The following is a 14,453-nucleotide window of genomic DNA, read 5'->3' on the forward strand; positions in this document are numbered from 1 at the left end:
TCATGTTGTACACTGTATATGTTCTACCTTATTGTAATTGCTTTATCTATCTATAACCTAGTGTGCATTGGATGACTGCATTTTCCTGCGGTTGTGTGTAGTTGTTTAGCTTATAGCAGTGCATCAGTGTAGCAGTGAATTGAATGTAGTGGGATAAAAGGTGCATGTTTTCCTCTTATATGTAGTGGGGGGTTGAGTAAAGTAGGATTAAACGTAAATAATGGAGTAACGTTTTACTCAAGTAAAGTAATTGAGTAATATCCACTTGAGGTTTATATGCATGTCTACAGAACACACAGTCAAACCTGGATTTCCAAAAACAGCCCCATGCTCTGTGTGTTTAATATGAAATTAAAAGTTACACAACTAAAGTACAGTATTAACTGCTTACTATTCCGCAATTACTGCCTTCATTATTGTAGTTTCAATTAGGTTCACGTGACACGTGCATTGTTCCGATGGCAACTTACAAAGCGGCTTTGTCTGAAAATGGAATAAACACACTTTAAATAACCTGTAATGTGTAAATATTCATATTATGCGACAGACACAGCTCAGACATACATCTTCCAAGCTTATAGCGGCACATTTCAATTTTTGTTGGCATTGTCTGAAAGGTGATAATTCAGTTTTCTTACTGAGGTCAGTGGAGTATTGCTCTGCATTATGTTTTACCCTCCTCGTGTTATTGATGTCAATGAGGTGGAGGGAATATGAAATCGAGTGTTTTGTTTGGTGTAGCCTATTTGAAGGAGACTTCAAATAGTGTTGATAAATAATCCAGTATTCAAGAAACACGGCTCAATCAGTTAACGTTTTACCCCCTCGGGTGAGTCGCAGTAACTGAGTTCACACGGACAAGCTGTTGGTTTTAACTGAGACCCGGTGCATTGAGCCAGAAAGCCACCTGAACGACACACCTGCCATGGAGCTCAACAGTCCCCAGCTGCGTACTGCGCATGCGCCACTCACTCAAGGGCTGTACTGTCATGGCGGTGACGAGCTGAAGCTACCGGGGTAGATCAGGAAGCAAAAGCGGCGCAGCTGGGTCAACGTTGCCATTTAGCCAAGTCTGCGGAGTTTCCCGAGGAGGAGGGGGGAAAGGGGGACCTCAGCTCTTTGTCGGCTTTTACCGGAGCTGCTGGCGGACTCGCTTCCATCCAGTTTATGAGTTTTATTATTATTATTATGCAAAGCGCTACCTGTCAAGTGAGTGGACTCAGTGACAACAGCAACTTCAACTGCTGCACGGAGATATTAAAGTCACCGTATCCTCGTTTGTCGTTTGTCCACACGAGCACAGGAGGACACAGGTAAAAAAAAAAGGCGAACTCTTATTCACCTGCTTCTCCCCTTGTTACCTGCACCACACTTTCCACGGCTTTTAACAGCGTAAAATCCTCCGTGTGGTATCAAGTTACAGAGCAGGGCACAGGAGTAGTTCACTGTGGAGAGGAGCGGTGACATTTCCAGCCTCGCGGTGTCAACGGTCAACAAATTCTCTCTGCACCCTTTTTTTTTTTTTAATCCACTTTCGAGGCATATTTTTTTTGGATGGGGAGGAAAACGTTTTGCTTATGTGCCTGTAGAGTGTCAACAACTCAGCTGAAGGGGAGATAGATACCCCCTTTCTCCTCCGACATCGGCTCCACTGTCACCATTGGAGGTGAACAGGTGCCTTACCTGTGAACGCCACCTGTCCCGTCCTCTTCCTTAGCAATGGCTAGCGAGGAGACAGCGGGCGCTGCACAGCCAGATGATGGAAAGGACGGGCGACCTGGCGCCGTGGGGCTCAACCCCGGAGTGCCTATCAGGGGGATAAGAATGAAATTCGCCGTGCTCACTGGCCTGGTGGAAGTTGGGGAAGTTTCCAACCGAGACATTGTGGAGACGGCGTTCAACCTGGTAAGCTGATTATGGGGGCTCAGGATAGGCCATAGATAGCACTGTCACGCTGTAGTACTGGCTGTGACATCTCTGGAAAAGTCTACCTTACTTCCATATTTGTATAAAAAAGGCGTTGATTATCTGTCAGCACTGAAACAATGCTTTACCACTGATTGTGAACATTCAAGACCAGCAGCCCACACTGGAAACTGTAATGAGTCATAGCTATAGGACCCATTTCCAATGTGCCTTATTATCCATGTTGCCCTTAAAATTAAATAGTATATTGTTGGTTTATTGTTTTACTGATAGCACATGTGCTGGGGTGATTGGATTCCTCAGAAATTGTTATTCAAGCAGTTTCTTGGGCTGGATTTTATTTTGTCTTATTCCACATGGCATCTTAGTGGATGTTAAAACACATTACTAGGTTTGTAATTGAGTATAACATGGTAACCAATGTGAGACTGATTGTGGCAGAGAAACTGCTGCTGCAGCATATCAGTCATTGCTTTTTTGTTTTGTGACATATTCAGGTCAGTCATACTGGGTGCCTTATCTGTCTGTTACCTGTTGGCCACCCTAAAGCACTTACCCAGCTTTGTCTGTCTGCAGCAGTGATATCCCTCACTTGCCAGTGTTTCACAAAGTGACTTTGCAGCGCCTGCATGAGAATGAATGAAACTACCGGTAACAAGGAAATTTAGCGTGATGAAAGGGAGCATGCTCAACTGCAGCTTTCGCTGGTGAGGCGGGAGGAAGGGAGAGGCAGGAGAGGTGAAGGTGGAACCTGCAAAACTGCTTTGTCACCGTGGTACAACAATGGAAACCTTTAGATCGGGGAGGCTCGTCTATAGTCCTATAGTTTACTCTAAAACCAACCCCCACAGAGGATGCTAATGAACTGCGGGAGATATTTGACTCAAGGCCTGAAGCTGTAAGCACTACTAAACACAAACTATCCCATCTGCCAAATATCAGCACACCTGGGAGCCTGAACCCAGCAATTTCCCATTACAAAAAGAAAACCTTAAAAAATAACTTAATTATCAAAGTTGATGATGATTAAATTTCTTTTAGATAAAAATGGATTAATTGACTCGCCTTCCCACTCATGCACTGACCCATGTTACACTGACCTACTTTGATTGGATACTGTATTGCTAGCTTATCACCAGAATGCTGTGAAAAGTAAACCTAGGCCCAGTGCCATCTTTGTGAGGGTGTTTTTTGTTGTCGTCCTTGTTTTGTGTCAGTTTTGTCTGTCTGTTGCTATTATTAATTAGAGACAGACATGTGATTACAGGTGAGGACTTCTGACTGGAAAAGCAGACAGTGTGAAAGCAGTAGCATGGGGCAAGTATTTTTTTTTTCCAGTACACTGGAAGCTGCAACTAAAACTACTGTTTTTGTTTGTTTGTTTTTTTTTTTTTTCTCCTTTAAGCTGAGTAAGCCATTATTGCACAAATATGATCTGTAGAGACAGATACAGGCTTATCTGTCTCATTGCAGCTCTTCTGGACTCCATTTTTAACATGGTCAGTGTCATTTTGGGGGCTGTGTGAGGTGGTGGTATCCGTTTCATTATGCTTACCACATTCTACACACTTTCTCTCATGTCTTCCATGTGATTGTCTGATTTACCACCGTGGTCAGAGTCTTCTCTTTGGTAATATCTCTTCTGCAGCCTTCGTACTGCCAGAATCTTACACTGTGGTTAAATACAACATGGTTACCTCAAGAGTATTGTCTCTCGGTGTCACAACTCATCAGCACTGGTTGTGATGACTTGCAGCACGTGGACTTGCGTTATACCCTAAACACCAAGATTCACTTGTTTTTAGAAAAGCGGACTCATGTGCTGGCACTTTGTGTCTAGATTCAGGAATTTGCTAACGAAGGGGGGGGGGGGTTATATCACACAGTCACACTGTGAGTGTTACGCACTGCATCAAAGCTAGCTCGATACAACGTGGGGGGGGGGGGGGGGGGGGGGGGGGGGGGGGGGGGGGGGTATAGCTGTCAGATAAAAGTGAAAGTAAAGATGAGTGAGCCAGAGAATGGGGAGTTGAACTCTTTCAATGCAGAAGCTGAACTGTTGATAAATAATCCAGTATTCAAATTTATTTTTAAATATAAAATCATTAATCTGTGTGGCACAGTCAGTATGATTATGATATCAGTATTCTGAGGCAGTTTTATATTTTCATGCTGTGAAATCTTGCCATGTCACGGCTCATTGGGCCTGTCTTGGCTAACAATTTCAATCTGTTTAAAGCAGCACTAGCATAAGGAATGAATTTCACAGCATAAACTTCTCTGGTCCTTACCAGGTTTTAAAATAACTTAAATACAACCTCAGGTGAACTGCAACACATGACATATTACACCATGCCATTATTTATTTAACAAAAACTAAGCCAAAATGCTGAAGCGGCCTATGAACAGCTAAGTATCTTGTAGAACCATTTTTAGCAGCAGTAAAGTTATCATTTTCTGCACGATTTTATCAGTCTCTCTCTCATCTTTGTGGACGAATTTTGGCCCTCTCTTCTTTACAACGTTGCTTCAGTTCATTGCGTTTTGCAGACATTTGTTTATACACAGCTCTTTCAAAGTCCTGCCATGGGGTTGAGGTCTGGACTTTGTCTGGGGCGTTGCAACAGCCTGATTCTTTTCTTTTTTCAGTCACTCTGTTGTAGCATCCAGATGAACAGAATCAGCTTTCTGGGATGTAACATTTAACATGTTACCTCAAACATGGGGTGCTACTCGCTGTGGCAACTCCTTGTGAATACGGGAGCAGTCGAAAGTAGCAACATATTTAACATGCTAGGTGAGGCCTGTAGCTCTTGGGGTTTTTTTTTTTTTTGCAGCATTGCACTGTCTGACCTTGGAGTGAATTTGCTGGGATGGCCACTGCTGGGAAGTGCCCATTCCAGCAAGTCATTCCCACCTCAGAATGACTTCAGATCATTTGGAAATGGCCTTATAACCCTTTCCAGATTGATGGGCAGCAACAATTGCTTGTCTAGGATCACTGTGGGCGATTTTCCTCCTTGGCATTGCGTTAACACACACCTGAATGCTCCAGACCAGGACACTGCCAAAACATGTGCTTTTATAGATTTCCTCACACTTGCTGCTAATCAGTTAATTTGATTAGCAGGAAGTAAATAACGACCTGGTCTCTATATAAAACCTTAGAATTGAAAGTAGGTATACTTTATTTTTACTATGTCTGTAGGTACTTGTTACTTTGAGCATAATAGTTCAACTACACAGGAGTTCATTGTTGCCTGTGTAGACCTTTTTTTAATTTTTTTTTTTTTTTTTTTATTATTAAATGTCTGCATGTCTAAAGCATAGCAGCACCCACTAGGTAGTAGGAGATTTCTATCTTGTTTTCTACCCTTTCAGCAATTAAAATGGTAATCAATAATAATCAATATATTTTTAAAACAGAATCATATGAATTATTGTGTGCTACAGCCTGGGCTTAAAAACCCCCGAACCATATTGGTTAAGAAAAAAGGAAACTGAGTTACAGCTCTCAGCCCACTAGATCGCAGATTGTACACAATGCTTGAAACACAGAGCGACTGGTGAACAAAGTTTAACTTGTAGTAAGTCAGAGATATTTATGTCTGGCTTCCTGTCAAAATGTTGAGTCCAACGGTCGCTGGCGTTTTAGCCACATGCCAACTCCTGAGGAAAAAAAAAATCTGGGTCTCTTGAGCTTGGGTAAATGTTTCACTTTGTCTAGTAGTCACTTGTTTACTCTGCCCTCCCGCCCTTTTTTTAAGGCAGGTAGTGTAGAGTGGTTTCTTTTCTTTTTTTTTTTTTTATCCCTTGTGCTCTGAGTGGCTGCCCACAGCTTTACAGGAAGTGCTACTGTTTTGTTTTTTTCTGGCTAACTGAAGCAATATGCTGAAAGCTGCAAGGAGCTGCAGATTAGTGTTAATTCTTAGTCGAGCCGTCTTCAATAAACATTGCTGCCTGTATCTGTCTGCTGATTTAATTTTCTGTTTGTTAGCAGACAAAGTTGTAGGTGTGCCAGGACAGCACTGTAATGCATAATCACACATAATTACATGTTAGTACAGAGGATGAAATAAATGAGGAAAAAACAGATTGCCATTAGGCAATATCAGTATTCCTGCATCAAGGTTTATTGTGTTTTTTGTTTGTTTTTTTTAAGCTCCAATAGGGCTCTTGTGATTATCCCAATATAAGACAATGAAAGAGTATGAGAGGCACACCACTGCCTTACATAGGGCAGATAATCTTCTAGGCCTGGTAGAGCACTGGCTAATGTAACGCTCTATGAAGAGGAGCCAGGCTAAGTTAGAATCATGGCTTCTCTGTTAGGTGACACAGGAGATGGGTAAGTTGGTGGTGTGGAATGTAACTGTGGCTTTACCTGATTACAAGGTCATAGGGCTGCTGGTAGACAGCTGTGAAACTCAAAACTATCTGAATACACTTGCTATAGTCATTCAGTTCAATCCAATTGTATTTATATAGCGCCAAATCACAACAAACAGTGGCCTCAAGGCACACATTTAAATGTTAGTTTTGATTTCCTTTATGAAACAATTTGCATCACATCAAATAATTTTTGTTTATCACCAAGAGAACAGCAGCCTTAAGGCTTATAGCAGAAAGAAGCCACAAATTAAACTCAAAGTGAGGTTTCTGTTTACTAAGGATTGATTAAATATGGGTGTTCTGGCTTCCTCCCACAGTCCAAAGACAAGCACTTAGTGGGGTTAGGTTAATTGGTCATTCTAAATTGCCCATAGGTGTGAATGTGAGTGTGAATGGTTATCTGTCTCTCTGTATTAGCCCTGTGACAGGCTAGTTACCTGTACAGGGTGGACCCCATCTCTCGCCCTGACAGCTGGGATAGGCTCCAGCCCCGCCGTGACCCTGAATTGGATAAGCGGAAAAAGATGGATGGATGGGATAGGTTTATTTATGTGAAAATACAGTCTTTGCCACAGCACTTCACATGTAGGGCTATCTGGGATGTAGCATATAGAAAAATCATAAGAAAGTTCAACTTTATGAATGAAATGATTTCACTTTTATGAATGTTCAAATGTGTAATGCTGGAAATTGCCTTTTCGTGGGCTTCAGTTTGTCTTGAACCTAAATTGTACTTAAACTACCTGCTGAAACACTGTGTTAAATCGGTTTTAAGTTGTAGCTATAACTTAGATGGCCTCTTTTGGTCAGGTCTTTAAAATTTTCATGTCTACTTGTATTTGAGTTCTTTTGGGTTGGGTTACTGTAGAAAATATAGATTTCAGCCTTGCTGTATTTCTAGTTCTGTCAAAGAGGCAAATCAGTTTTCTTTTTCCATTTCTTCAGTGTTATTTTAAGGTCTCTGTCTTTGTCTTTGTGTTTCTGAACATGTGCAGTTTATGTTTGATAGTGCATTGTTGCCCACTTTATCATCTGTGGTATTGATGTTGACACAGTGGATCCTCCTTTGAGATAGCCTGTCATAAGTGAAATTAATTATTCTAAACTTGCATCTTCCCTTTATTTCTTTAAATAGGCTGCCTGGGACCCTTATTACTTACCAGTGCTGGAATAAATCACGAAAAGTAGTTGTGCTCTGGAATTATTGTGCATCACGCTTTAAAACTGTGAAATTGTGTTTAGTAGCTTTATTGTTCTTATCAGCAGATACAGGATATTTTTGGCCTTACTAGAAACTAGCAATGGTTGCAATCAGATAATCCCCAAGGTCTCAGACAAGTATTAATATAAACACTTTACTCATTATTTTTTATTTATTTTTTTCTGCCTAGTCATTTAATCATTAGAAACCATAGTTCACTGCTTGTGTGCATGTTGCCCACAAGAGTGCAACAAACACTCAACCCCCCCCCCCCCCCCCCCCCCCCCCCCCCCCCCCCCCCCCCCCACCTTCATTTGCACACAGTCTGGCACAAAAGCCATAAGAGTGAGGGTGATGCTTGTTCTCTCTCCAGGCATGCTTTGCCCTCTCTGGCAGTAACAAAGAGCCTTCTAATCTGACACATGAATGAAATGCTATCTGCTTCTCTCCATTATCTGTCACATCAGCCCAATTTCAGGGTCACGCGTTTTTCTTCTTCTATCACTGTAGCTCAAGGTAGTCTGAAGCAGCGTAGGACTGTTGACTAAACAAGCATGACTGGCTGTTTATAGCCCAAAGTGCATGATTTATTTTCAAAATAATATTCAGTGCTCATTATTTCCATAAATGGCCTTTTTGTTTCCTTAAACAAAAAAGGTAATTTTGTGTCCGTCATATTTTTTTCCAGAGATATGAACTGGTTTATATACAGGTGCTGGTCATAAAATTAGAATATCATGAAAAAGTTGATTTATTTCAGTGATTCCATTCAAAAAGTGAAGCTTGTATATTATAGTCATTCATTACACACAGACTGATATATTTCAAATGTTTGTTTCTTTTAATTTTGATGATTATAACTGACAACTAATGAAAACCCCAAATTCAGTATCTCAGAAAATTAGACTATATTGAAAAGGTTCAATATTGAAGACACCTGGTGCCACACTCTAATCAGCTAATTAACTCAAAACACCTGCAAAGGCCTTTAAATGGTCTCTCAGTCTAGTTCTTTAGGCTACACAATCATGGGGAAGACTGCTGACTTGACAGTTGTCCAAAAGACGACCATTGACACCTTGCAAAAGGAGGGCAGGACAAAAAAGGTCATTGCTAAAGAGGCTGGCTGTTCACAGAGCTCTGTGTCCAAGCACATTAATAGAGAGGTGAAGGGAAGGAAAAGATGTGGTAGAAAAAAGTATACAAGCAATAGGGATAACCGCACCCTGGAGAGGATTGTGAAACAAAACCCATTCAAAAATGTTCACAAAGAGTGGACTGCAGCTAGAGTCAGTGCTTCAAGAACCACCATGCACAGATGTATGCGAGACATGATTTTCAGCTGTCACAGTCCTTGTGTCGAGCCACTCTTGAGCAAGAGATGGCGTCAGAAGTGTCTCGCCTGGGCTAAAGACAAAAAGGACTGGACTGCTGTTGAGTGCTTCAAAGTTTTGTTCTCTGATCAAAGTAAATTTCACATTTCCTTTGGAAATCAAGGTCCCAGAGTCTGGAGGAAGAGAGGAGAGGCACAGAATTCACATTGATTGAGGTCCAGTATAAAGTTTCCACAGTCAGTGATGGTTTGGGGTGCCATTTCATCTGCTGGTGTTAGTCCACTGTGTTTTCTGAGGTCTGAGGTTAACACAGCCATCTACCAGGAAGTTTTAGAGCACTTCATGCTTCCTGCTGCTGACCAACTTTATGGAGATGCAGATTTCATTTTCCAACAGGACTTGGCATTTGCACACAGTGCCAAAGCTACCAGTACCTGGTTTCAGGACCATGGTATCCCTGTTCTTAATTGGCCAGCAAACTCACCTGACCTTAACCCCATAGCAAATCTATGGGGTATTGCGAAGAGGAAGATGCGATATGCCAGACCCAACAATTCAGAAGGGCTGAAGGCCACTATCAGAGCAACCTGGGCTCTCATAACACCTGAGCAGTGCCACAGACTGATCGACTCCATGTCACGCCGCATTGCTGCAGTAATCCAGGCAAAGGAGCCCCAACTAAGTATTGAGTGCTGTACTTGCTCATACTTTTCATGTTCATACTTTTCAGTTGGTCAACATTTCTAAAAATCCTTTTTGTATTGGTCTTAAGTAATATTCTAAATTTCTGAGATACTGAATTTGTGATTTTCATTAGTTGTCAGTTATAATTTTCAAAATTAAAAGAAACATTTGAAATATATCAGTCTGTGTGTAATGAATGAATATAATATACAAGTTTCACTTTTTGAATGGAATTACTGAAATAAATCAACTTTTTCATGATATTCTAATTTTATGACAGCACCTGTGCAGTGCTTTTCTACTCTACTCAAGCACTCAAAGCACTTCATATAGCTATAGATATAGCAGTGGAATCGACACAGTAAGCTTTCTTGAGAGTAAACTGGATTAGCTAGTCAGGATGAGCTATAGGTATAAGTGGTTCCACAAAGCGGCAACTAGAATGTCTGTTTTCTCCTACTTGTATAGTATTTTTATTTAGCTCTCAAGCAGGTTCGATAATGCTCCCATCATGCCTCATTGTCTGCTGTTTGTTGGGAAATAGGCAGATGGCCTCAGGATTTAACAATGTTTGAAAGAGATGTGTGTCAGCTGAGAGATATATTGTATTGCATAACAAGAATTTAGAGACAGTTAAAATCTTGAGATGCAGTATTTTGGGACTTTGTAGTTATGAAATATCACTGCGATGGCATTTTATTTTTAACAGATTTAATGGGAATGTTGATAGCGCTGGTGGGAATAGCATGCTGCCTGTTGTCAGCAGGGAAGTTAGGGAAACTTGTTCTACATGATGGGTTAGTGGTTAACTACCTCAGGAGTGATGAAGACTCAGGGTATATAGACAGCTGCGTTTGTGTCTAAGTTTATTTGTAAACTAATTAGTAAATATGTGAATAGAATAAGTTTTGAGGTAGGCATCACACCAGACCTAAAGTCTTGTTGAGCACACAGTAGCCTACATGTACAGTAATCCCTCGCTACTTTGCGGTTCGCTTTTCGCGGACTCACTGTTTCTGTCACTGTCAATCAATATTAGTGTAAAATATTTATTGCTGTATTGTCGCTGTTTCGTGGGTTTTTGCGGTACTCGTTCTTCACATGCATAGTACGTGTTGTACAGTAATGTATATATTTGGTGTATAAGTGTGTGGGGAGGGTTTATAAAAACTTAAAATAGTGTATAACTACTAAAATAATGTATAAGTATTAAAATAAATATAGCGTCCCTACTTTGCGGATTTTCACTTATTGCGGGTGGTCCTGGAACGTAACACCCGTGATAATTGAGGGATTACAGTAATTGTGTGTTGTTTAACTGAAAGGGTTATTCTCAGGGAACAAACATCTCTGGGGGAAAAAAAAAGTGTTATTCATTTATTTATTATTGAGTCATGTTTTTTTAAATTTCTCTCACCTCCCTTTGTATTTTTTTTAATTTATTTTAAACTTTCAAAATAATAAATCAATATTCTTTGAGTGCTGTCCCTTCACTTGTACATGAATCACTTGTACCATTCTCCATTCAAACTATTCAGGTTTCGGTTTGTTTTTTTTGACGTACAATGCTGAGCGTACAGTGGAAGATTGAGTGACTGGTGACAAGTTATTTCTCTTCATCTGCAGGCGTTTCAGTGACTGAGCCTGCTTTTAAGAAACCGGGCCAGGGTGGTGTAGCCTACTACTTGGCCTACATCTCTTCTCTTATTGTTTCATCTTTAAGTGTGCCAGCTCACAAAGGCATTTTGTCAGAATGCTAATGGTTATGATGGCAGAAACTGGGAACAGGAAGTGTTTAAGACTCCCAAACACCAACAAGCTGATAAAGTCTGCCCAAGAGCCACAGGGGTAATTTTAAGTAGAGGAGGGTGTCTGCCTCCTGAACCCAAACTGGGAGCTGGTTCCACAAGATAGGATCCTGATGGCTTTGCTTGCCATCCAATTTTTGGAAACTCTGGAAACCAAGTCAGAACAAAACACTCTACTAGCAAGTGTTTAAAGTTGGTTTCATATGCTGTAGCCCTTACCTTTTGGAGACTAACTGATGGAAGTACATGTGAAAACATAAAATATCAGACAGTTTTCTCTCTAGTTGCTCTCTTTTCCTCCCTCAAGCTCACTCTACCCAGGCAAGAGCTATTTGTGATTTTTTTTTTTTAAAGAGATCTGGTGTAGAAATGCTCATATAAGAGAAATAAAACCACTCTTTCTAATGCTTGTCACCATCTTGCTCCAGTGTTTTGGAAGAGCTGAAAGCTTTTCAGCAAACTATTAGGCCCCTCTAACAAATTGGATGAATTTGACAGGTGCTCCTTTATGTAATATCAAATCTGGATATTCCCTTTTATAACCCCAATACAAAAATCTAAACAGACTGACCTTCCACCTGTATGTTGGCGGGAATGTGGCTACTGCCCAGCTGGCCACTCACACATCTTCTGGAGTTGCCCTGTTCTTAAATATTTCTGGGAAGGCATTCACTGCTCTGTTAAGGAAATCCTGGGCTATAATATTGAATTCACCTGCCTGTCCTTCTACCTGGGAAGCATAGATCCGTCATTATCAAAAAGTGAAAGATACCTACTAAAAATATTTATGACGGCAAGCAAAAAAGCCATAACAAAGCGGTGGCTTAGTAGGGACCCACCCACCATTAGCCAATGGATTTCAATTGTTAATAACATTTGATGCATGGAACGTCTGACTTTTAACCTAAGGCTGCAAAAAGAAAAGGGCGATGCCCTTTGGGAAAAATGGGACACATACCTTTCAGGAAAGGAGGATTACTTTTGTTCTTGACTCTCTTGAAACAGTACTGAGAGCTAAATGAATGAATGGCTCAACTGAGTTACTATGACTTTTTTAGCCTGTTAAAAAAAAAAAGATTTATCTTTCTTCTAATAATGATGAGCAGGGGCGTGGTGGCCATCGGGAGACTCGGGAGGTTTCCCGAGCGGCCGGTTGTTTCCAGGCCGAACTGGCTGGTGATCAAAATCCCCCCCCCTTGCTGCTACATGCACATACAGTTGTGTTAATGCTGCTGAATAAATAGTGTTTTTATACTGCAAATAAAGTTCTCTTGTTTTAAAATTATGGTTTGTCCGTTTTAGAATGGGATAAAAGGCCTCTCCAAACCAAATTCAGCCCGGGAGTTTGGTTTGGAGTAATGATGATGAGTAATGTGCATATCTAGCTTATCTTTCCATAGTAGTTGAAGTTTTTTATAAATGTAATGACTCGTTACTTTCTTTTTCAGAGGGGCAACAGTATTGAGTGTTCTTATGTAGTGAGACTGCAGGACTGTCATCATGATGATTGACTTTAAGATGGCTGCTCATCAGTTTTATTAGTTTTATTCATTTATTAGTTTTACACGGCATTTAAGTGGAATCACTTAAAGCATTGTAAGCTGGACATCTACAATAGTGGACTTTTCTTTTCTTTTAGATTGCTGATATTTGTCCTGCGGTTACTACTTACAGAAAACCACCAAAACCTAGATTTATTTATTTTTTGCCTTTGATGTTATTAAAGTTGGTTTGTGTCATTTCACCTTAACTATTAAGGTCAGCTATTGTTAAAATAAGTGGTATACTCACTGGCTGCGAAATGTACCTACCTAAGATAATTAACTACTATTTTCGGCACTGGTTATGTAAAACACTTGTGCATTTTTAAATGGTAAAAACCTTGAAGTTCTGGTTAAACTGACATGTTTGAGCACCATAGCTTCTGGCTAAGTAGGAACCAGTGTTAACTTGTTGTTTTCACAGTAGGGGGAATGTAACAATATGCCTGTACTGTTTGTTGACAAGTGAAGCTGCAGTGCTAGATGCTTAGACAGGATGTGAATATTAGAACATAATATGTGGTGGATACAACATAATATAGTGTGTGGTGAAGATTTAAAGGGAAAGTAATGTAAATCAAAAATTAAATGTTATAATAACAGGTTTAGTATGAAGTGCCTAAATGCAAACATGCTTTCTCATCCCAGTGTTTTGTAGTATTGTCTGCTTTCATCTTTGTTTTTAGGTAGTTTAATTAGTAATTTAGGTCAACCTGAGATAATATGAAAATGTGCTCTTTTTAAGTATCTATGATAGACTTACGAGTGTGGCAAATTATTTTGTATGATGCAGGGTTGCACGCTCTTTCCAGTGAAATTGCATTACATAGCAATAATTGCTTTTCAATAAAAATGTCATAAGAGATTTACAATATACTTTCCTGACTCTTGTAGACTGCTGTACAAATTGCTCAAATTCATTTAATTTTGTTGCATGCTGAGCATGTTTTTACAACAGGCATTTAATGGAGGTTATCTGAGAGTAATTTGATAAAGTGCATGCACTAAGATTTGACATAATAAACTAGGCTGGAAGCTAAAAAAGAGGGGAGAACTGTCCCAGTGTCAACTGCTTGAACGCTTTACTCAGACCAGGTGAGCTGTCAGCTGGACCAACTAAGGCAGGATGTAGCTGCTACAGAAATGGTTGTTTCCTGGCTTGAAGTCGGTTGTGTGCTGTAGGTTTCAGAAGCACAGAACAGATGAGTTATCGACCCACTGTGTTCTTGACACTCTTGACACTTAAAGTGTTCCCAGCTATATGGTTAAGTGCTGGTAGAATTAATCATATTCAACTATTTCACTTCAGACAGACTTTTGTATAAGACCACTGTTTCTGAATACTGACACTTGCTCTAGTTGAAGCCGGTCTTATGGCGTGTTCCTCTGCATTAATAAAGGGATTGATTGCATGATTCTATCCTTCATAAGGGATCTTTCCTCCAGCTTTTAATTATCAGTTTATTTTGCTGATCATGGGATTACTGTGAAGAATACGCAGCTAATGCTTGTGTAATAAAAATTGGTCTGTTGAAATTGGGTTGTGCTGAGATAAGGCTTACTTAGC

The 14,453-nt window shown here is 40.3% G+C and overlaps 1 protein-coding gene across 6 annotated transcripts in view; it reads left to right on the forward strand.

The window, feature by feature from the left end:
• Positions 1 to 989: 989 nt before the first annotated feature.
• The window catches only part of lrba (LPS-responsive vesicle trafficking, beach and anchor containing), a 178,202-nt gene continuing 164,738 nt past the window's right edge, over positions 990 to 14,453 (forward strand). For 3 of the 6 annotated variants that reach the window (XM_030741932.1, XM_030741948.1, XM_030741940.1), the window contains exon 1: positions 990 to 1,905. In XM_030741932.1, coding sequence (XP_030597792.1) covers positions 1,720 to 1,905 — 186 coding nt within the window. In that variant the 5' untranslated portion in view covers positions 990 to 1,719. The remainder of the gene's footprint in view (positions 1,906 to 14,453) is intronic. The other 3 variants (XM_030741957.1, XM_030741973.1, XM_030741966.1) reach the window with 1 other exon arrangement.

The sequence above is a fragment of the Archocentrus centrarchus genome, chromosome 1 (assembly GCF_007364275.1).
Source record: "Archocentrus centrarchus isolate MPI-CPG fArcCen1 chromosome 1, fArcCen1, whole genome shotgun sequence".
In the NCBI taxonomy this organism is placed as follows: Eukaryota; Metazoa; Chordata; class Actinopteri; order Cichliformes; family Cichlidae; genus Archocentrus; species Archocentrus centrarchus.